Here is a 24,090-nt window from a genome sequence, read left to right on the forward strand (position 1 = left end):
ACAAACTGTATATTCTATCCCTTTACCCTGCCCCTATCCCTAAACCTACCCCTCACAGGAAACATTCTGCATTTTTACATTTTCAAAAAAAAACATTACTTAGTATGATATGCTGTTTATGGGGACCACAGGTGATTTCAGGTTTTACTATACTTGTGGGGGTATTTGGTCCACACAATGTAATATAAACATGAACGCACACACACACACACAAGACAATAATGCATAATGAAATTGTCTGTGTTTGACGATCATTAAACCTGTGACATGAAAACGGTTTAATAATTTGTTCAAAATTCTTAATTTTATATTTTAGAAAACTGAATAGTCTGGAAACGTTTATTCATTATTCTCCAGAACTAAAAATCACTTAAATTCCATAATTTTCTAAACTAAATCGGAACCCTGTTCTATTCTGAAAGGATGCTTTAAATTGATCAAAAGTGACAGTTATGACAATTATAATGTTACAAAAGATTTCTATTTCAAATAAATGTCGAATTAATAAGCTCTGAATTGGTAACGGTCTTCACAAACATAATAAGCAGCACACGTTTTCAACATCGATATTAATTAAATGTTTCTTGAGCATCAAATTAGTACATTAGAATGATTTCTGAAGGATCATGTGACACTGAAGACTGGAGTAATAATGCTGAAAATTCAGCTTTGCCATCACAGGAAAATAAATTATTCAAACAGAGAAGAGTTATAAACTGTTATAATATTTCACAATATTACTCTGCAAAAAGTCTTGCAAAAAACGCAGTGTACCAGGCTGCTATCATGTCAACAGAAAGTTAATCATAATTCTAACAGTATACCTAAAACTCTACCCTAAAAGAAAACTTGCAATTTTAGTGTTATGAAAGACAAGAGCAAAACCCCTAAATCAAGACATCCCTGAATGTCTACAAAGGGAGATGTCACATTTTGCACAACTTTGGAGGAGAATTTTTGTGTACACACACACACACACACACACACACACACACACACACACACACACACACACACACACACACACACACACACACACACACACACACACACACACACACACACACACACACACAGCCAGAGAGATAGAGAAATAAAAGAGATCCACTATAAGTTCAGGTGTAACAGTAGGGTATTTACTTCCTTTGGTGTTTGCAAAAAAAAAGAATCTCTGCTAATTAATATGCTGACAGAAAACTTCTAATTAAAAATCAATTTCTAATAAATAGCAATTCAGTGCAGTCATCAATTTACACTTCACTGATTTTAAGAGGAAAATGAAAATGAAATAAACTTAAACAGAGGCATAGACAAAAAAAACCTACAAAAACGATGTGAGAGAGACAAATAAAACTTGCTTTGTTTGCAGATCTAAAATGGAAGTGAAAGCCACAACTGCTACTGCCGACTTGTCTCTTAATTAAAAAACAAAACAAAAAAAAACCTCTCGAGGTCATTTTGTCTTACATAGCACATCTTACATTACAAACAAAACTTGATGAGGCCAGTGGAAAATAAAACAGGACAAAAGCACTACTGGATTATTTGCATCAGAGCTCCACAACATTTTTCCTTGGGTTAAAAACATGACAACATTTCAAAGCAAGGACTACATCACACAACAACGACATTCTTGGAATGTCTCAAAAACGACTCGACAGAATAAATTCCAAGCACACACACACACACACACACACACACACACACACAAAATCCATTTCAAAGATGCTTCACTCAATCTTCACTCAAAACCTCTGCTACATTAAACTGAGTGAGGCACTTGGAAAGAGTGGTTTCAAACTAATCTGCTATAGTGACTAAAACGAACCCTCCTAAAGATCTAAAAAGCTGTGATCAGTGGCACCTCCTTCCTACAACATCATTACCAGTTTAAGCAGGAACAAGTATAAAAGCTTGCCTAAAAGTGTGATTCAAAGTGTCAGAACAATATGCGTGTATTGCTTATATGATACAATGATGTTATAGATTACAGTCAATGGACCAACAAACAGGATGACAAGAAACAGAGTTTGAAGACTCAATCCCTGTGTCTTGGGAAGAAGTTTCTGGCTGAGCACTAACTGAATTCTCACGCACATCTACTGTCACACTATAGGACAAGGTGAGCAGAGTTACCAAAATGCAGATTAGACTGAAATGGCAAACATAAACATATTGAAATGAAAAAAAAAAAAAAACAAACAAAAAAAACCACATTTAAGGGAACACGGAAAATCTTAATTCTCAATCTTAATTAAAACCTATCTTGCAAGCTAAAATTGTCATCCCATACACACTACACTTAGTACACTGTACGCAGTGTTACACACTACACTTCACTAGTACTTCAACCACAGTATTTGTGCTTGTAAACACTATATATATATATATATATATAAAAAAACTGTGGCTTCATATAAATATATACATTTGTTTACTTATAAAAAGCTACTTTGCGCTTCAACTTCTTCACAGCAAATATATAGACATCTTTCACCTTTTTTTCCCTTCATTTTTTCCCACCTATGAACTAAGATTTCCCTGGATCTTGGCAAAAAGATTCTAGGTAAGGCTATAGAAACCTAGCACCTAATGGTAAATGGGCGGGATTTGCGAATGTAGCTTCACTGCTCTATGGTAGGCTGGTGATGTCACGTTTGGGTGGGGGTCCATCAGGTTTACAGCTGCTTCCGTTGGCTTTGTCTTCAAACATCATAACCCTGTAGGAGAGAAGAGGAAATTTCTTCAGGAAAGTAAGGAAAGAGGAAAGTAATTCAATTTCAACCATCAGATCGAAAATATTCCAGAACAAGGATGTAGATATATATTATAGGCAAACTTTGCATAATGCATTTAAATGAATTAACTCCTCTTGGCACCTAGGAGTAATCAGAACTGGAAAAAAAGCGGAAAAATTAAATGTCAACATATTAGAAACATTTATGGTAAACTATTTAAGCCGTTAGATTTTCAAGTAGTTTTATGTGCAGGTTTAATCTCCCAACCACTACAAATGAATGTAAGTGTGTCCATTAACTTCTGGTCTGTCAGAAAACCAAAAAAAGGCTCCTTAAACTTAGCTTTAAAAGCTTGTTTGGATTATCAATTGAATATGTATAATAACTTAACACTATTAAGTCAACTGTGATTTAGATATAATAAAACATGCCATCACAAAGGTGACCATATATGATAGGCACATAAGGCTTCTATGTCTAACTACTAGGCATGGGCGGTATCCAAATTTTCATACCGTCAAACCTCCTCCCTATGTTACCGCGGTATACGGTATTACCGCGTGACTAATTAAAAATTACGAGATAAGGCTCAGACGGCATCACACATGATGACACGTTCAACCAGAGAGTGTCGGTTCCAATAATGCATCTAAAAGCTGTCAATCAACTATTAGAAAACAGGAGATACACATTGTCTCACACCAGAGAATGTGAGCAGAGTGGTGATATTTCCTCTAGAGAGGGCAGCGCATTTCTGAAGATCACGCGCCACGAGCTCTCGACGCGAGCCGAGTGGAGCCGAGATAAAATTATTTATTAATAAACTAGTGTTTTCTATGTCAGTTGCTGCAAAGATAAAGATTGCATTGACGATGCAAACTGGCATCTTCATGGTATGAAAACACGAATAAAGAGTAGCCTAATGCACACTTCATATGAATAAGCCTATAGCAGAGAGCAGACCATTTCTTTTAGCTTGTAATTGTTTTGTTTAAAAGTATAGACATTTCAAGCTTACATATACTGTATATATACACTTCTCAGATCATTAAGACATGCATCTTATATGCCGAGTTTCAGTTCATGTATGAATCGCGCTCCAGTCACGCGTCGGCGCGTGTCCTGATCTTTGCTTTTTATTTATTAGCCTAATCCAGGCAATTCGTTGATGAAAAAAATAAAATAAATGAAGATGCAATTTATTCAAAACGAAATTCGTTTTAAAGAAAGGCTTTGTACAAAACAAAACGTAATAAGTGGTCATAATCATGTCTGACTGACCCAACGTGTTTTCTATGTCAATTGCTGCAAAGATAAAGATTGCATGCAAACTCGCATCTTCGCGGTAGTGAACGCGAATAAAGAATAATGCACACTACATATGAATTAGCCTAAACATAAGCAGAGAGCAGCCAATTTCTTTTAGATTGTTAAAGAAGACATTTCAAGCTTACTATATATATATACACTTCTCAGATCTTGTTTCTTATGCGAGGTTCAGTTCATGTATGAGTCGCGCTCCAGTCACGCGCCGGCGCGTGTCCTGATCACTATATTTGCTTATTATTAATTAATCCAGGCAATTCGTTGATGAAAAAAAATTAAAATGAAGATGCAATTTATTCAAAACGAAATTCGTTTTAAAGAAAGGATTTCTACAAAACAAAACGTAATAAGTGGTCATAATCATGTCTGACTGACCCATTCCAAATGTTTTCCGATATTGCGCATTTTATGATCTTCTTAGTCATCTCATGAAGTTCCCTTTTCATAAAATCAACATACATAGAAAAACATCATATTATTAAACAAATATGAAAGGAATACGTTTTTTTTTTTCAAACCTAGCTTATATTTAAGCATCACACGGTCCGTCCCGCTGTAGACTACATGCATGTGGCATGCATGTGGTGGTGGGGCGCAATTTTCAAATAATAATCGAATAATACAAGGCAATCTTTAAATATTATTTTTGCTTGAAATGCCCATCCCTGCCAAACTGCAGAAGTCATGTTCTTCTTCGAGACCAAGTCACTCAGTGCGCAACTTGCAATCTTTGCCCTCTCTCTCCCCCACTCTCTCGTCACCACACTGTCACGTCATGAGAACCAGATATAAGCATTTTAGCCATTAAATAAATTGTATTTAAAACATTGCACTTATATAGGAGACAAGGATTCCTTGTCTCCTATTTAAGTGCATTGTTTTTTTTTCTGACGGTATGACGATATTGAAAATGATACCGTTGCTATTTTTAGATCCCGCGGTATACGATATTACCGTAATACCGCCCAAGCCTACTAACTACAGATATTTAAGAACACCACACATAGGGAGTTAAAATGCATTGTGATGTCCACTCTGTGTCCACCACTGGCTAAAAGGAATCACAGCTTCCCACTGAGCAAAACAAAGAAAGCTAGAGATCATAATTGCACTGCAAGAGAAAAGAATCTGGACCAGCTCGAGGAGCCACAAAGCCTGGATAAGACAAAACCCTGGTGTTTTGGAGATACGAGATAAAAGTGATGAACGTGATGTTGAAGAACTGCTGACCATGTGACTTTCTGTTTTAGGTAAACCTTGAAAATCTCTCATAAGCCCTTAACAAGCCCCAAGTCAACTAACAGCTAGTCACAAATCACCCATTCAGGATAATAGGATTTGAACAACTTCAGCACATAATTCACCTGATAGAGTTACGGACAGAAACAAAATTGTGCAGTTTACCAAAGAGAGGTATTCAATTCATTTTCAAAATGTCACGCATACCAACATCCACCTGATGCACTATAAAATGTTTCAAACAGGATTCCTTTGTGTAATCCTTAACTATACAATCTGCTAAATGTTGCCCGCATTCTTCACCATGTCTACCACAATCTTATCAGTTTAATTTAACTCTGCTATGGGTATTTACTTGTGATACAACATACACCATAGCACCTCCAATGGCTGTTCCAACAGCATGTTCTACTATGATTCTCAAATCTGAGCACTTTTGTGTGAGAGACTTCTAAACTCCAGTCTGTGTGTCCACTAAAAGGCCTTGTGAAAACGGTTTAACCCTTTAGGCCAGAGTTTTTTTCCGAAAACATTCCATTTTGACATCTTAATTTCCAAAGGCGATATCTTTAAAGTGATAAAAGATAGACATTCTGTAAATTACAGAAATATTAAAGATGACCCAAAGTTTATGTAGGGGTGACGTGATATGGTGGCGGAAATCTTGGATTATAGAATTTTCATGAAAAGTCACGTTTAAATGATCAAATGCAGCACTTCCTCTTTCCCGCCAAAATGTCCATCACCTTCTGTATGCTTTATTGCACAATACTGAATGCTCAGGTACATATTAAGTAGTAAACAAATTGTGTAAATCATTATTAATTAAAGCCCGACCGATAAAGGATTTTGAAGGCCGATACCGATACAAATATTTGTTTGGAAAATGCCTAATGTCGGCCTGCCGATAAATCGGTCTGGCTCTATTACTAATAAATGGTCGAAACAAACCGAATGCATGTAGTGGTTGGGCTTTTGCTGTAGAGATTTTCCATTTACTAAATACAAACACAAGAGCTCACTCGCCATGGCAAGGCACAGATCATGAGTGAGATGATGCGAGCAGCGTGGCCAGATCTGCCTCAAGCCGAGTGTGCACAACTCAGACTACTGTCATTGTGATTACCCACCCTGCCTCCATCTTGCCCCCTAACTGTCCAATGAATACTTTGACCTCATCTAACATACCCAGAAGAATTAGACCAAGTCTCCACCACAATACTGTCGCCGCGAATCACGGCGATTACGAAAAGGCTCTGATAAAATGACTCACTCGCACACTAGCTACGCTCTTGATCGCACTGATTCAATGCGCTATAACATGAACATTTTGTATGGAAGCATGACGTTTTTTGGAGTCTGGGATGAAGTATGACATGTCTGCCATCCAGTGGAGGGGAGGTCGAATGAAATTTGACACCCAATTTGACAAAATCCGCCGTTTTATTCAGTGCCACATCTTGTCGAGTAAACTCAAGCATGGTGCCTATAGGGTTAAGATGGTTTCAATGAATCATGAAACTTGGCACAAACTAGTGTTTGTCGCAGACAACTTTAAACTACAACCAGGTCTTTCACAAAAAAAATAAAAATAAAACAAGAAGTTGAACGTTTTTGTTCCTCGCTTCCACTGAGACAGTGCCAACTTGGACAACATCTAAACTTGTGTAATTAACAGCTATAATTAGGGATAGCTGTATCTCCAACCCCACCCAACAAGATGTGTGTGTGTGTGTGTGTGTGTGTGTGCACACAAATGTTACTGTGTCCAGGTGAAAAAAAAAATCTTTTTGAAACAGCACTGGAAGGTCAACCAGGATCTTATACTTGTTATTTATATGCAATTATAAATATGTTATTCTTAGTGGCATTTACACATGTAACTTCAGATTTTTTTTGGTTGTTTGGAAAGGTTTTTGGACTTTTGATAAAAAGGCTACCCTGGTTCCAAATGCCGTGTAACTTTTGATTGCTGTCAGATATCAACACAACATTTGGCCCAGATGCAATTGTTGTGTGAACAACTTGATGACAAGAAATACTTTCTAATAATCAAGTGTGAATAACATTATGAATCAATAAATTGCGTCACTTTTTCTAGGGGTTTCTTCGCAGTTTTGTAACACAAAGAACCGCTAAAAAGGATCAAAATATATTTTCTTCAAAATGTTAAAGGTTTTCTATCAAATGAGACCATGTACTTGATATCCTTTTTCTAGTAAGTAGGCCACTTACACATTAAATAATTAAAAATGCAAGGGGTTAACAGTGACAGTCAACAGAGCTGATGATCTGCATGATGAAAAGAAATTGGTAGTCGGTATCCGTTGCAAAAATCCTGATCGGAGCATCCCTCATTTTTTACAAAGGCATTTACATTTGTCAACAAGACCACCAAAACAATGTATGTTTTTTTTTCCATTTCATTTGATAATTCCAATATTAATAATTGACAGCCACAATTTAAATTTAACAGTCACTCAAGGCCCTTTAGTTATTGCCTTAGGTATCGACTTAGTATTGATATTGAGGTACAAAGGCCAAATTTCTGGTATTGATTCAACCCCTAGTGTCTCATGATGATGACATCACCTGTCACAGCAGATCCCTCTCCCACTGAGAGATAATGGCACAGATATGCTGATCCTGCACTGGATGTGCTGACAAGATTAAACACACACGTCAACATATCTAAAAATAGCTGGACTCAGTTAAAGCAGGAGAGTCCAATAATGGCATTTGCCAATATTAAAAACAAAATGGACATGCACAAAGAAATCGCAAAAACACACACACACTTACAGTTTGAGAACAGCTGATCGCTTGCCAAGCATCATTTTCACAAAGTCCCTGTAGTTGATGGTGTCGCTGACGCCCCCTGTCACCTCCGAGATCATTTTCTTCATCTCCAGGTGAGTCTTGGGCACACCCAACTTCTCCATCATTCGTTTCATGCCCATCATGTCTGGCAAGGAAACACAAACAGCCATCACACAAACACCATCATACCAACAGAGAACTACAACACATAGACTCACAGCTTGATAGATAGATCTCTAATAAAGATGGCATGGTTGACTAGTTGTCCATCATTATTTAGTCCAAATATTTTATGAATATCTGCCATTGACCCCTTTGAAGGACTGCATGGCATATACACATGCAGATGGATTTGAAGTGTGGTCTCAAGATAAATATGGTTTAATAAAAAAAATAAAAAATAAAAAGTGTCCTCTAGCTAACAGATTAGCACGGTCAACATAATATATATATATATATATATATATATATATATATATATATATATATATATGAAGAGTTCAGATGCAAAAGCCTCTAAATGCCATTTGAAATTTTCTTCTTTAATGATGATTTTTATCAAACTTGTATATTTAAGTTCAGTAATTTCACTTAAATAACAATTAATAGGTAATTATCATTGCCATTTAAGTGAAATAACTGAACTTAAATATACAAGCTTGATAAAAATGATCATTCTAGAAGAACATTTCAAATGGCATTTAGAGGCTTTTGCATCTGAACTCTTCATATATATTAAAAAAAAAAGTATTTATAAAGAGTTTACTTAAAACAGTCTAGTTATGTAGTTTTGCACAACCCCCTCACACAGAAATGCATTTAAACTTTAGTAATGTGCTGGGTGTGTGAAACAGGCACATGGCTGACACTTCAACACCAAACAAAGAACGGCCTCTGTTTATCTGGCCACATCTTTTGCATTAATGGAAAGATTTCAAATACTTATTTTATCCTTGTGTATTCAATTTTTGTGTCCCACATTGTAGAGTATACCCCACTCTCTCATATAAATATACTTTCTAATCACAAACCACACATTTGTGCAAGTATACCATGAATCATCCACTTTAGTACCCTCATTTCTGTGGCACAAACTTTCAGCTGTTTGGATTCACAATCAGAAATGATGGCCTATGCTACTTTCCTCCAACATCTGATATTGGCAAGCCTGTCATTTGTATAGAAATGCATTTCTGAGTGAAAAAGAAGTGGAAAATAGGAACGGATTATTTATTTATTTATTTTTTTTTTTTGAAGATTTTATTGCATTGTGAAAAGTGATTATGTTATTACTGATCATCTATCTATCTATCTATCTATCTATCTATCTATCTATCTATCTATCTATCTATCTATCTATCTATCTTCTGGTATATTAGATAGAGTATTAGTAATATTCTTTTTTATCCCCTCCTACTTTGTGGTTACAGTCACAAAGTTGTATTAGATTTTTTAATTGCTACATTGTGATTTTTTTCATCAGTATGTTGATTTTCTATTCCATATTGTTTTGACAATGAAACTGAAACGCGTTGTACGATGCAAATTTACAGTACACAGCAACTTCTCCATATCTCACGCCTACTCTTTCTACAGCACATGACAGCGACTGTTTACAGGTTGATTACAGGTGTGTTCTCATGTTTCCCATCTATCAAGCATGGTATCACCTACACAGTGGGCATGACGAAAGAGCCCTTCCTCACTAAAACTCAGACTTAACTACACTTGCACACACACACACACACACACACACACACACACACACACACTTACCGATATCCCCCTGATCGTTCAGGTCAAACTCTGCATATTTATCTGTGGATTGAAAAAACAAACAATATTTTAATAGTTCAGCAAGATCAATGCAAATGTACAAAGCATAAAAACACAAAACAGGGGGAATCAGAGGGAAACAGAGGAATTTTGGAAAGCCCTGCATTTTTTAGCTATTAACTGAAATTAGGCCTTTATTTCACAAAAGGATGGCCAGCTATATCTGTAAATGAGGACAGCTAGTACCAGATCTGAATCATTGTCCTATTTGATTTTGCTAGATTATTCTAGTTCCAGAGTATTTCCCCTCGCTCGCTCTCTCTCCTCCTCCTCCTCCTTTCTCATTCTGTGTTGTTTCAATCTCACAATGTAGCTTCTGTTGGAGTGGACACATTGAAAGTGTAACGGAGTCACCGTGAGAGGAGGCTGATGGGAAGGAGAATGTTACAATGGCCCCCTGTGAACACAAACACAGCCTGTTCAGCCCCGAGCTGAATGAGTGCGTGTGAAACAGAGCTGGCAAGAGAGGTCGTCCATCGAAATGCACTGACGCTGCCTAACTGTAACTCATAATTTTCCCTGAATCTTTTTTTGGGGGTTTTGTTTTTTGGATAGCATCCCCTTATTCTCAACTGTAGCCTATTCTATTCCTCCAAAAACAATTCATTTCTGGATATAGCTAGGGCAGCGACTGCAAACACACATACAGACATTAGTGGGTCAAAGTGTGTGTGTGTGAGTGTGAGAGAGAGAGAGATCATAAGCCTTCATTTCCACAGTGTCAAGAGCAATCTCAAGGGTTGTGCTCTACTCCTGTCCCTTGTGCCTTTGACTTCTGTCCTTTCAGTGGTTTTCTCCTCCTGTTTGACAAGAAATTAGGGCTGCACAATATATAGAACTATCACAATATGCATATCGCAACAGCTTGTAATAACTGGGGTCATGAACAAAAGACAAACTGCTCTAACTTTTGTAGCTTAAATAAGAGTCAGTATTTCATAAAGTGAAAACTAAGCAGTGTTTTATTTTTACATTTGATTATTCAGTTTCTGTTGTTAAATAAACCTAATATAGGCCTACCTGAAACCCTAAACCCAGTGGTTTACACTGACGTAAAAATAACACTTCTTATGCTACAGTAAAACACTGCTTGTTCACTTTCAGAAGGTGTATGGATCTTTCTCGTCACAAAAAGAATGTGAAACATATTTAGGTTAAAATGTTTAAATATATTTTAAGTTTATTTTACACACTTCAAGCATTACCGTATTACATTTTTTTTTTTTCAAATTCGTGCAGCCCAACAAGAAATCACTGTAACATTCAGAGCCACTTGACCCCTTTAACCTGATCACTCCCTCTTGATAATGACCCACAAACCCAAATGTACACACTGTGGATGGCTGGTAGTAAATAATTTAGAGCCCCTTGGGTCTACTTCAAGTCAACATCACAACCCACCCATTTTATTTTATTCCATAATATGAGAGAGAGAGAGAGAGAGAGAGAGAGAGAGAGAGAGAGAGAGAGAGAGAGAGAGAGAGAGAGAGAGAGAGAGAGTAGCGTGTGTATGCCACGCCAATTCGTATTTCCATTTTTGGCGTGCTATCAAGACGCATAATCGCCTTTCAGCGTGTTTATGAACGCCATTGACTTAACGTTATATAAATATATGACTTACCTCAACCCCGTCCCTAAACCTAACCATCACTGGGGTTAATGGCATTTATGACTGTTCCCTTACTATCCTAGGTAAAAAAAAGATATGACTTACCTCAACCCCATCCCTAAACTTAACCGTCACTGGGGTTAATGGCATTTATGACTGGAGATTTGACTGCGTGTACAGACACGCGGAATGACGCGGACGTTAATGGCGTAGACATACACGCGGATAGCTCAAAATGCGTAGAGATAACACGCCACCTGACTCGAAAGTGGCGTGTATGTTTACGCAAAAGTCATGATGTCATGTTGCAGAGAGAGAGAGAGAGAGAGAGAGAGAGACTACATACCTAGTAGTAGTCTACATACCTACAAGTAGTTCTGCCTTATTAAATTCATTATATTCATTTGATTGACTGTGTTTTGCTCATAGTTCAAGTCCCTGAAATGCCTAGATCTTAGCTGCAAGCTTACAATGTAAAGATACTTTAAAGAGTCTTTGTTTATAGAACAGGAAAGGTAATCCTTGTGGCCACAGGATTGTTTTTTCTTGAAAATGTATAAAGTAGGATGATATTGTGGGTTTTGATGGAGATCGAATGATCAAGCTTGCAGGACAAGCAGATGGGTCGATCATAAATTAATCCCCACAAATATAATTCTGACAATTGAGCTAATTAATTTTTACCTGTTTGTAAAACGTGATCTGTGTAATTAATTGCAATCAATGTGTGGTTAATTACCAAGATACACATGCATTCATGCATGTATGCAGGTAAAATAACACATCACCCCTTATCGGGAGATATACCTGTATGAATAATTATTAATTATGATATGCAAATTCCCCATGATCAGATCCACCCCAGAGTCTTTACACTTGCTTTAGAGTTCTAATGTGTTCTAAAACAAAACACATTTTTTTTCCAAGCATCCCATCCGTTTAAAAAACAAAACAGAGACAGTTATTATTAATTATTACAAAGAAAAACATTTCTTACTAAGAACAACACTATCTGGAAAAAGTAAATATTTACTCCAAACCTTAATGGGTCATCTTTTGAGAAGGGTTAATTCTTAATTTAATTAATTACAAAGAGTAGGAAGATGACTTCAGGATTCAGGTGGCTGAAGTTCCCATGAGGGTTTTGCACAGAGAAAAGCAAAACCACATTTAAGCTTTGACCAAAAGACTCAGAGGACTGTTCGTTTACATTCCAGTTGTCCTTTCCCACACACACACACACACACACGAACTGTCATTTTCTGTCCCACAAAAAGCACATGTCCAAAACCCTTAGCGCTAAAACAACAAGGGGCCAAGACCAGCACATTCCTGCTAGACCATATGAAGAAAGCAAGTAAATCACACATGATTAAACACCCACTCAAGCTCTCTTAGCATTCACGCCACAAACAATTAAACGTGCGCATATGAACAAAGAAAATGTGTTTTAAAAATATTTCAACTATCCTTTAATCTGCAACTCTTACTTTTAAAAGAATCCAACTTCTCTGGTAAATCCTCCTCATCCCGGTACTTCTGATCTTCCATAAACTCCTGCAAATAGAGAGTGAAAAAGTGAGCATGATGATCTCTAACTGGAAAGACGGGGTGGATGAATGATTATCAAGTTATTATGGTTGTTCTTCCTCATGGCAAAAAAAACATGTAGTTTTATTTTCTAGAACAGTGCCTTTAAAAGTTTTTGATGGACACCCAAATATAATGATTCCCAACCTAAACAAAAGACAGCTATATATCGACATGTATAAAGACCCATATGAGTATGTGGCTTCATTGAAAACAACTGATGATTTCATATGGGTCTTTCACACCAGAGGAACCTTCTCACAGTTCTTATAACTAATAGCGGAATCACCCACTTTTTGGCATGTTCACACAACAGGACTGGCAGGGCTGGCCCGAGGCATAAGCAAACTAAGCGGCTGATGTGGGCCCTTTGCCACCAGGGGGCCCCCCAATCGAGTTGAAAATGTTTTTTTAGATGAATTAAGTGACATAAATTAATGGATTAATATGAATGAATGACTAATTAAAGACAAGAACATTCTGATTTCATGATCAATATACCTCCCTACAACTGCTGCTGCTGCTGTGATTGCCAGCGTTTAAGTCATGTGCATAATCTAGACACCTCGCGCGTGCATAAGACAATTCGTGCGCAGCTGCGCATGGTAATGTTACGCCAAGTCACAAAAGGACGTATCCCTGTCTTGTACTTCTGTGCCATTGCCTGAAATAAATAAACAAATGAAATGAAATTAATGAATTATTTACAGTATGTTTTGTGCAGCAATTGAACCATTCCTATCTACGGCAAGCCCAGGGGGGAAAAATACATTTCATACACACATATCCACAAGTTTCCGAGGGGCGCTCATGTAAAAAATAAAGTGGGTGAAACTTCCGGTGAGGCGGCGGAAGTAGCATTCCAATGGTATTTTGTGTGTTAGTTAGCGAAGAGGCTAGCTGTTTTTCGGAGAATTATTTTACTATTTAAAGACGCAAATCTTTATGAGAGATGTCGTTACGGAGCTCAGGGACAGCATGTGCTGTTCGCGGTTGTATGTATAACCGGACTAAACTAATTCAGTGGCTTAAACGTGATTGTTTTGAACATAAGCTGAAAACGAAATCAGAGTGATCCTGCCAACGACTGAAGTTTCCATCAACCTCCCAAAAGACAACGAATCATCCTGTGTACATTTGTTTAAAATCTTAATATTCTATAAACTCTCTCAGCATGTGTTTGGCTGTTCGCTACTGATGTTACAGCTAAACTCAGGATCAAAGCCTGAGGTGACAGAATACCAAAAGTGCCAGTTAATGTATTCAAGCAGCACATTCATTTATAATTTTGAATAAACTCCAAAGCACAATGACTAATTGTGTATTTTTTATTTTAATTGTTTGTCAGCTCGCACAACTGTCTGTCAACATGCCTTGATGAGTATTGATTATTAATAATGTTATTATAATACTCCCAATCAACTACTGCGGTGGGTAAAGGTACTGTTATTTCACCCTTTTTAATTTCGTTGAGGTTGTGTTCCCACATCGTTAGCTAGTTTGGATCGCTATAACTTGAATGACTGTCAACTGTTGAATGAACGAGTGTCAAGCATGTCAAATCGCGCTTTGTTTACTTCAAACCGGAAGTCGCGCCCACTTTTGACGCAAGGCCTCATGGGGCGTAGGAAACTTGTGGATACAACGAGCGCCAGTACATCATTACTGTACATGTCGTTTGGCCGCCACTAAAATGAAAAAGCAGAACTAAGACTAACACAACACTGGTCGATTTATTCTAACATCTCTGTTAAAGGACAACTCCGGCGCAAAATTAACCTTTGGTCTAATTACACATTGCTACCTAGTCAACCGTTATCTGAGATTTGTTTTCATGATTGCTGAATGTAAATAGTTTTATCTCTAAAAACAGTTTAGCCTATAACGCTAGTATATGGGGCATAGAGTAATGACAAATAAAAATCGCTTGTTATTACCACTAACAAGGCTCAAAATAGCCCCACACAAACACGACAGCATAATAAGAGTCCCTACATTCAAACCGAAGCATTGAGAACTTTGTCAGTCTCCATACAGTTTAATAAGCAGATATTTTATACACACAGTCAACTTCGCGAATACAGGAAGCCATCTTTAAAAAAATAGTCTCTACCAGTCGATCTACGAACGCCGATCCAAGTGCGCTGAACTGTGCAGAATCTCATATGGTCCGTTGTTTTCGGAAGAAACACAAACACGAACCGTTTTCTTCTCTTCAATATGTACACGTAGCCTACTCTTCGCGCTCACCTTATCACCTTATTCACATCTCACCAGCGCACATGGTTCGGTGTTCGTAGATCGACTGGTAGAGACTATTTTTCAAAGATGGCTTCTTCCTGTATTCGCGAAGTTGACTGTGTGTATAAAATATCTTCTTATTAAACTGTATGGACACTGACAAAGTTCTCAATGCTTCGGTTTGAATGTAGGGACTCTTATTATGCTGTCGTGTTTGTGTGGGGCTATTTTGAGCCTTGTTAGTGGTAATAACAAGCGATTTTTATTTGTCATTACTCTATGCCCTATGTACTAGCATTATACTAGCATTATAGGCTAAACTGTTTTTAGAGATAAAACTATTTACATTCAGCAATCATGAAAACAAATCTCAGATAATGGTTGACTAGGTAACAATGTGTAATTAGACCAAAGGTTCATTTTGCGCCGGAGTTGTCCTTTAATGATCTATGACATGACAGGATTCCGACTGAGGCCTATAAATCAAAGATCCACATGCGTGATATGGGACTTCACTATTTGAAGCATTAGAGAAAATGTGTGTATGAGTATAAGGGCGATCACGCAGTGTGTGTGGGTGTGTGTGTGAGTGGATATTGATTATGGGTGGTGGGAGATGCTGTTCTCTAAGTGAAGGCTTTAAAAGCAAACAGCATGCGTGTAATATGTGGATTTATAGGTTCCAAAGGAGCATCAATCAATTAATTATTATTCATTAAAACTATGCTGTGAGAATCAGCCCTCTGAGTCAGAGATGAAGAGTCTTCTACCTCAGTCACGACTACTCATCAAAATTCCTTCACACCAAAACTTGAAACTGTGAGTTTGTTTCATTTGATATGCACACTGTTTGCTTTTCACTGGTTTGCAGCCAGTGAAATTTGATCACTGAGACCTCAGATAAGTAAGCATCAAGGGCTGTTTTGGTGAAGGAATTCCCTTGCAATGATTTTTGTGTGGCTAAATATTGCAATATTTTAGCCTGGATGCCAGCCCAAGAGGTAATTATGATCGGTTCAGGAATGGTTGGATCAATCAAATTGCCAGGATGGACTTTATACGATGATGGACAGATGATCTGCAATTACATAATCATCACGTTGTTAAAGAGTGGGTTGAACTCAATTATGACTGCAGATGTATAGATTCTGCTATCGCATCTGTTTTAAAATTAATGCGCTGTTGATTATTTATTTTACAAGACGAACAGAGAACTGCAATCAAGGCATTTGTCGATTGGAAAGATGTGTTTGCCGTCTTTCCCACAGGATTCGGCAAAAGTTTCATTTATCAGCTGGCTCCGGTGGTCGCTAAGAAGATGGGACGCAATGAAAACACTCTCGCCCCCTTGTGAATTATGAGCTATCTGGACGATTGGCTAATTTTGGCACAATCATCAGTCAAATAAATTTTGGCACAGTCATCAGAGTCAAGTTAATAAATGATGGTACTGTACCATAATTTATTAATTTAATTAAAAAAAAAAAGAGTCCTGACAGGATAATCACAGAAATGCAATATGACATCCATAACTACGTTTTCAGTAGTATATACTTAATAAACCGAAATGTTTTTTTTTTACCTTAGAATGAGACATTTATATCTACATAACCACGGGCACCCCCATCGATGTAGGTCGACATATTGTGACATGTTTCTACAGTAGCAAACTCGAACAAACATCGCTGCAGAGCACGTTTCGTCACTACCTAGAAAGAGAAGCCGCAGAAACCTAGAAGCTTGCTACATACACCGTGAGTTGTGTCTTTTCCCTTGTCAGTGGTGTAACATATGTAGTTGGATTGTTTCATGTTAACTTAGTTCTTTCTCCGACTATTCTACGCATGCACTGTAATTGTCCAGTGGTAAAATTTTTAGAATAGTTTTTTTTTTCCCTCTGCATCAAAACTGATTATGTTCAGTGGTTATATATCAAGCAGGGACACGTGTGTGTGCATTTTGTTTTGTGATTTCACCGGATCAAATAGAGTCTCTCCACAACGGATTGAAGCGTGCGCCAGTGTGAAGACACAAGCAAAGTGCGTGAGCCACAAGCAAACACTGTACGTAGCACTGATCACAGCGGCAAAAATGTTAATTGGCACATCCATGCCGCAAGAGGTCTCAAAAGTGGTGGGGACACAATCGACCCTGGGAAAAAAAGTGGTGGGGACACAATCGACCCTGGGAAAAAAAGTGGTGGGGACATGTCCCACCCGGAAATTATGCCTACGTGTATGTGTCAATCAATCCGCCACTACGTGTCTCAAGTGCACGCCCCCACTCAGCCCTGCCCTCGGTTTGTCCTCTTTGTCTCAACTGGGCTCTGCCTAGTTTCTTTTCCAGAATTTTTCAAATATTGCCAGTGGGTGGAGTTAGGCTCTGACCAAAGGTTGAGTTACACATTAATGGTGCTAAATTGTCTTTTATATAATTTAACATTTAATGTGAAATGTAACATGCTCTTGACTCATTTCCAGAGATTTCCCTCTACATTATGTGCAGGTAAGTGCTCCAGATGTAGGCCAGCCAGACCGTGACCTAATTTGTCCATGTGACCAAACCAAGCTGTCACTCCCACCAGCTGCGCAGTCCACGAGAGAGAGAGATAGAGAGCTAAGACTGCAGCTCAAATGCCACTGCTGCCCACTCCTCAATCCCTCTCCTACATAATGGGTCTATTCATGCTGGATCAGAGACACCTGTTTCCCGTCTGAGAGTACAGAGACAGCCGGCTGCAGGGGGACACGCTGCCTCTTATCGCTTCAAAGAGGGCTGATTTTAAATATTAGCTTTAAAATAACACGGGTCAAGAAAATAAGCCTCTTGGGATTTTCGTAAAGGTCTGGGATTGTACGAAACGCCCAAGACCAGTTCACCTCTCAAAGGAGTAGTTCACTTTTAAAAACTTTTGCTTATAATTTACTCACCCCCATGTCATCCAAGATGTCCATGTCTTTCTTTCTTCAGTCGAAAAGAAATGAAGGTTTTTGATGAAAACATTACAAGATTTTTCTCCATATAATGGACTTCAATGAATCCCAACTGTTTCAAGGACCAAATGACAGTTTCAGTGCAGCTTCAAATGGCTTTAAACAACACTAGACGATTAATAAAGGGTCTTATCTAGCGAAACGATCGGCCATTTAAAAATAAAAGGTTTAAGTTTTATAAGCACAAATCCTCGCCTTGCTCTGTGAAGCACGTTCATGACTCTTGATCTCGTGATCTTTTTTCGAGTCTTTTCTGTGATGTGATTGACAGGTCTTCCCACCCTATCACTATTTTTATTTAATGGGAGTGAATGGTACCTTGTTTATTGAAGCCCCCAAAAAAGTGCATCCAACACCATCATAAAAGTAATTCATATTACTCCAGGGGGTTAATAAAGGCCTTCTAAAGCGAAGTGGTGCAATTTTGTACAGAAAATTCCCATAATTATAACTTTTAAACTGTAATCAGTTTCCTGTAACAGCAATCCATGAGAGTCAAGAGCCAACATATGATGTGATGTAGGAGTAGCATAAGCTTAAATGAGAGTAGATGCTTCTTGCGCTTCAAACAAATATGGCTGGCCAACAAACTCAAGCCCCTTCAACATTTCTCTTTACAAATTATTTCAGTCTTCTAATTCGGGACTGGTGTTTTGTTTTGCTCTGTCCTCTGTGTTTCCACATTCGGCAATATGTCATGCGTCGGGTAAGGTCACTGATCCACTGGAACTAGTCTTGCACCCAGAAGCTAGAGATTCTAGTTTATAAAATTATAAATATGGAGATTTTTTTTCTAATAAAACATACATCGCTTCAGAAGGACTTTATTAACCCACTGAAGCCAAATGGGTTACTTTTATGATGGATGGATGCACTTCTTTGCATTTCAAAAAACAAGGCATCATTTATTCCCATTATAAAAGCTTGGAAGAGCCAGGATATGTTTTATTATTAACTTTGATCGTGTTTGGCTGAGGGAAAAAAAAGTCATATACACCTAGAATGGCTTGAGGGTGAATTAAAATTGGGATTATTTTCATTTTGGGGTGAACTAAGCCTTTACGCCGTTATACACCTAGAATGGCTTGAGGGTGAATTAAAATTGGGATTATTTTCATTTTGGGGTGAACTAAGCCTTTACGCCGTTGTGGAGGACTCTTGGGCGGGTTGAGCTGAGCTCTCTCTCAAATCCTAATTATTGCTGCCTAAGTTACCGAGACAGGGATTTTGATCATTTTCAGTCTCGTGCATGGAGCAGAAATATGGAGAAAATCCTGACTTAGTAGGCAGCTCAATAGGTTGAGACGCAGCCTTGCCCTGGATTGTGAAATTAGACTAGGTCGATTTTCAGATAATGTGACACCCTCGGGCATTTTTGAGTAAAAGTTGGCAAACAGACTTTTCTAGGGGTATTTTTTCTGCTGAATCCATTTTTGGTGTTTGCCAAGCTGTATCTCTTATGTGAAACTCAGTAGAGCGCAAAGTCCAAGATGACCTCTAAAATGTCAGGAAATTCCATATTTTAAAACTTAACATCATACACAACATCAATTAATGAGTATATAAAGTTTATTTAGGTGGGAATTAAGGTAATTTGTATGTGACAATGATAATTTAATTATTTCTCATTGTAGTCATTTGTTTGGAGTCACATGCTATTGTCTTTGGGTCAAAATTGAGTTCGGAGTTATCAATAAGGTTTTTTATTCTACTTTCTATTTCTATTACTTTCTGCAGTTATTTCCACACACATCGTATTTTTCATCAGAATTAATTTCTATATCTAAAGAGCAACATGAACCGACACAAAATATTTCCAGTTGTGGAATTGTACCCATGAAGTTGGTCAGATTATAAGATCACCACACCAATATGGAAGCTGTGTGTAGTTTGAAGTCTGACCCGTCAATGTCATTGTTTTGTAGTAAGAGAAGAGAAAATAATATCATGCAATCCAGAGAGCCTTTTCATGTTCCTTCGCTTATTGTTTGGTGGACAGGGTCTCTTAGAAGTGGATCATGATGATGGTGCTGCTCAAAATAAAAAAGATGACACTCAAAGTAAGGTTCTTAAGTGTTGCTCAAGACCTAGTGTACAACTTCAGTTGTGGTAAACACTGGACTCCCAATATTGGTCTAGCAAACACATTGCACCAAGCTACCAGATCAAAAGAACTGGTTGAGCTGTTTCACATGGCTGGTCACTTCATAAGCTACAACTTAAAACAGGTTGATACAGCTTTGGAGGAGAGAGCACTTCTTACAATGGACGTGGATACAGGAGCAGTGGTTCCACCAAACTTTGTACCCAACAGATTTGTGCACTTCACATGTGACAATATTGACATCAATGATGGCAGTTTTGATGGTAAAAACAGCTTTCATACAACTCAAGTCGCTGGATGGCAGAGGTCCAGAAGAAGACATGGGACTGAATGATCTCCATCCATCTACAAAGACTAGTCTTCAAGTTCCTGAAATCATGGAACAACGTTCTCCAGCTGCAGTTGTGTCAGGAAAAACAGAACCAGGATCAATTATACAAACCAACTTGGTACAATGAAGAACTCCTTGATAATCTATCAGCATGTGTAGCACTTTCCAAGGACATGGCGTTTTTCATCAAATGGCAAGATGCAGATATTAAGACAGGTTAGACCAATTTCAATCAGACAATCTTCCCGACCAACTCAGAGGTCACAAGTATTGGCTATATGCCAATTGTACAAGCTTCCGCCAATGAACTTACTCAACACAGTAATACAGAGATGCAGGCACACTGCAACAGCACTCAGTCAACAACACGTGGTCCTTACAGTTGACAAAGCATTTTAAATTAAGCTTATATGGAACTCAAATTAGGGTCAGCTAAGACGACGCCGCTCTCTCTAAACAGACTTTAAACTGAACCTGTAAACAGACTTTAAACTGAACCTGTGATAAACGCTGATGGCATTCACATGCGCATTAAAAATTGATTCTATAGTTATGTGCATTTGAATATATGTGTGCAGGTTTGTAATTCCCTACAAATCATGCCTAAATAAACTATTTGTCTTGCCTATAATTTTGATACAGAATTTTATTTTATTTTATCACTTCGGGTTGGTACGCGAACCGAATTTCCCACAATGCTTTATCAGTAGAGTGGAATAGGGATCCTCCATAGGGAGAGGCTAGTTGGCACTTCAGCACTGCATTGTCATAGGGTCCAGGGCAGGCAAAGGTCCTTCAAGCAAACAAGCGGTATGTCTTCCTCCGCCAGTGGGGTGAAGACTGGAAGATTCTACGCTGCTGCCCATCTTGATGTCACTCCCTCCAGTCCCAGACTACTGTTTGGAATTGATCAGCTGCAACTGCTCCTCAAGATGTATGAGTGCACGATGTAAATGTAAAAAGTTTCGTCTGCATTGCTCTGCTGCATGCAAGTGCAAGAAAAGTGATGCAGAATGTAGCAGTTGCTGAACTGAATAAGAGCACTGCTCTATGTTGTTGTGATCATATTTGAGAATCTTGTCGTTCCATTGTTTAAATTCACATTCACTTTTATATGCCATGCAGTTCATATTTTAGTTAGTATTCAGCTACTGTCCAACTTCATAAGGTAATTTTATGCCAAGTTTCCTGTATTTCCTTTATCTGTTCAAAGCTAATGTTAGTGGTGTGGTGTGACACCTTGATATGTGTTGGTAATTTGGTCATTTGTCTCAATTTGTAATATTTACAACCAATCTTTCTGGTAATATCTTTTCCATAAATAACCCAAAAGAAAATTTAGTTGAGTTTAGTTGAATTTTCAGGCCTTAAACTTGTTTACATGGACATGTAAATATTGAAAAGTAATAAACACTCTTAACATAATGTAATAGGATGATGGTTTAAGATATAGGCCTTTTGCAGCCACCAGTATGATGTTGATCTTCTTACATGGCCATACTCAAATACACAAAATAACAGGTCAGTGTTTACCAGAAATATTGTAAGTTCTGACTATTCAGTTTGTTTCCTTTACTCAATTAATGCTATATCACAATAAAAACTGTTTATCTTTGAGCTAGTGCTGAAAAATTTGGTCATTTTGGCGTATGAGGCGGTCATCTTGAATTTTACACTCCACTGAGTTTCACGTAAGAGATAGAGCTTGGCAAACAGCAAAAATGGATTCAGCATAAAAAATACCCCTAGAATAGTCTATTTGCCAACTTTTACTCAAAAATGCCTGAAGATTTTTATTCAGGCACATTTTTGTGATTTCAACCTGGTCTAAATGATCTGCGGCTTATTGTGGTCGAGCTGTCTAACTAAATTAGGTCATGTTGCTGTAAAACCGAGCTTAACAATACCACTGCTGTCCAAAATAACATTTAACAGTGACCACGGTGAAGAGGAGAAGTCAAATTAAAAACCTTACTGATGTTTACAGACAAAGCGTTTGGGAACACAAGCTTGAATGGAGACAATGCGAATGAAATAAAATCGCTTCGAGATTGAGACAAAAATATCTTATCAGCGTTAGCTTATTTACCTTATTGATTTCGTCCAGCTTCTCCCTCTGTTGTGCTTTGAGCAACCCGAAGGCTTTCCCGCCTGAAAAAGGAGACATGAATGTTTTATCCAGGTTGTCTGGTACACTTGCAGGCATGAGATAAGGACAGTCGGCCGCTAACGACGCGCGTACACACACGCACAGTACAAAAACATGCTTCGCGCGTAAATAAAGCATCAGTTTACTAAAAACAGATTAGCGACAACCATATACCTTGTAAATCCTGGTTGGAAGGCATGCTGGTATGGTCGAGAGGAGGTAATGAAGGAGGAGAGACCGGCGATGGATGAACACTCGTGTCGGTTATGAGGAGAGAGGGGGAATCTCACGCTGGTTAGAGTCGGAGGCGCGCCGCGCAGGTCTCCCTATGATGCGCTCACTGCCCGCCAGCGCCAGGAATGCAGCCACAAACGCCATCGTGTGGTGAAGAGAGGTAATGCAGGCCAAAGGGAAGGGCCGTGATTCTATATATTTTAATAAAGTACATTTAGCACATATCGTATTATATTGTATTTTCACTGCTGCAAATATTGCATTTTTTAGTTCACGCTCTTATTAAAATACTAATAGTATTTTATTTCATGTCTCTTATCTATCTCATCTTAGCGTGTACGTTTTAAATCTCAGTTTATAACTGTGATTTTGTCTTTGCTCTGACCTGCAGTCAGAAACATTTCATTTTGTGCAATTACTGTTACATGACTTATCGTTGTCCATGTGACAAATAAATGTACGTGACTAGGGTGGTTTCATCAGAGACCGATTTAATTGTGTCTTTGAGACCTTCAACATTTGGTTCGACAGCTATTCTTAAAGGGATAGTGCACCCAAAATGAAAGTTCTGTCATCATTTACTCACTCATCGTGTTTCAAACCTCAAAAGAAGTTATTTTAAAGAATGTTGGAAACCAGACAGTTGACAACTTCCATACTATTTCTTCTTCTTCCATGGAAGTCAATGGGTGTTGTCAACTGTCTGGTTTCCAACATTCTTTAAAATATCTTCTTTTGTGTTCAACAGAAAAAAGAAACTCATAATGGTTTGGAACAACTTGAGGGTTAGTAAATAATGACGATATTTTCATTTGTGACTGAACTGTCCCTTTTACAGCTTTAAGTATCGTATTTTGTATTAAAACGTAGCCAAGTAGGC

General features: G+C 38.0%; 1 protein-coding gene across 1 annotated transcript; it reads right to left on the reverse strand.

The window, feature by feature from the left end:
• Positions 1 to 1,114: 1,114 nt before the first annotated feature.
• On the reverse strand, positions 1,115 to 23,309 carry aif1l (allograft inflammatory factor 1 like). The gene is made up of 6 exons (XM_039650062.2): positions 23,151 to 23,309; positions 22,917 to 22,978; positions 13,059 to 13,125; positions 9,900 to 9,941; positions 8,106 to 8,268; positions 1,115 to 2,720 (listed from the first exon to the last, which is right to left on the reverse strand). The coding sequence occupies exons 1-6, from the start codon at positions 23,173 to 23,175 to the stop codon at positions 2,633 to 2,635; spliced, it is 447 nt and encodes a 148-aa protein (XP_039505996.1). The 5' UTR covers positions 23,176 to 23,309; the 3' UTR covers positions 1,115 to 2,632.
• Between the last annotated feature and the right edge of the window lie 781 nt (positions 23,310 to 24,090).

This window comes from Pimephales promelas, chromosome 4, assembly GCF_988280905.1.
Source record: "Pimephales promelas chromosome 4, fPimPro1.hap1.1, whole genome shotgun sequence".
NCBI lineage: Eukaryota > Metazoa > Chordata > Actinopteri > Cypriniformes > Leuciscidae > Pimephales > Pimephales promelas.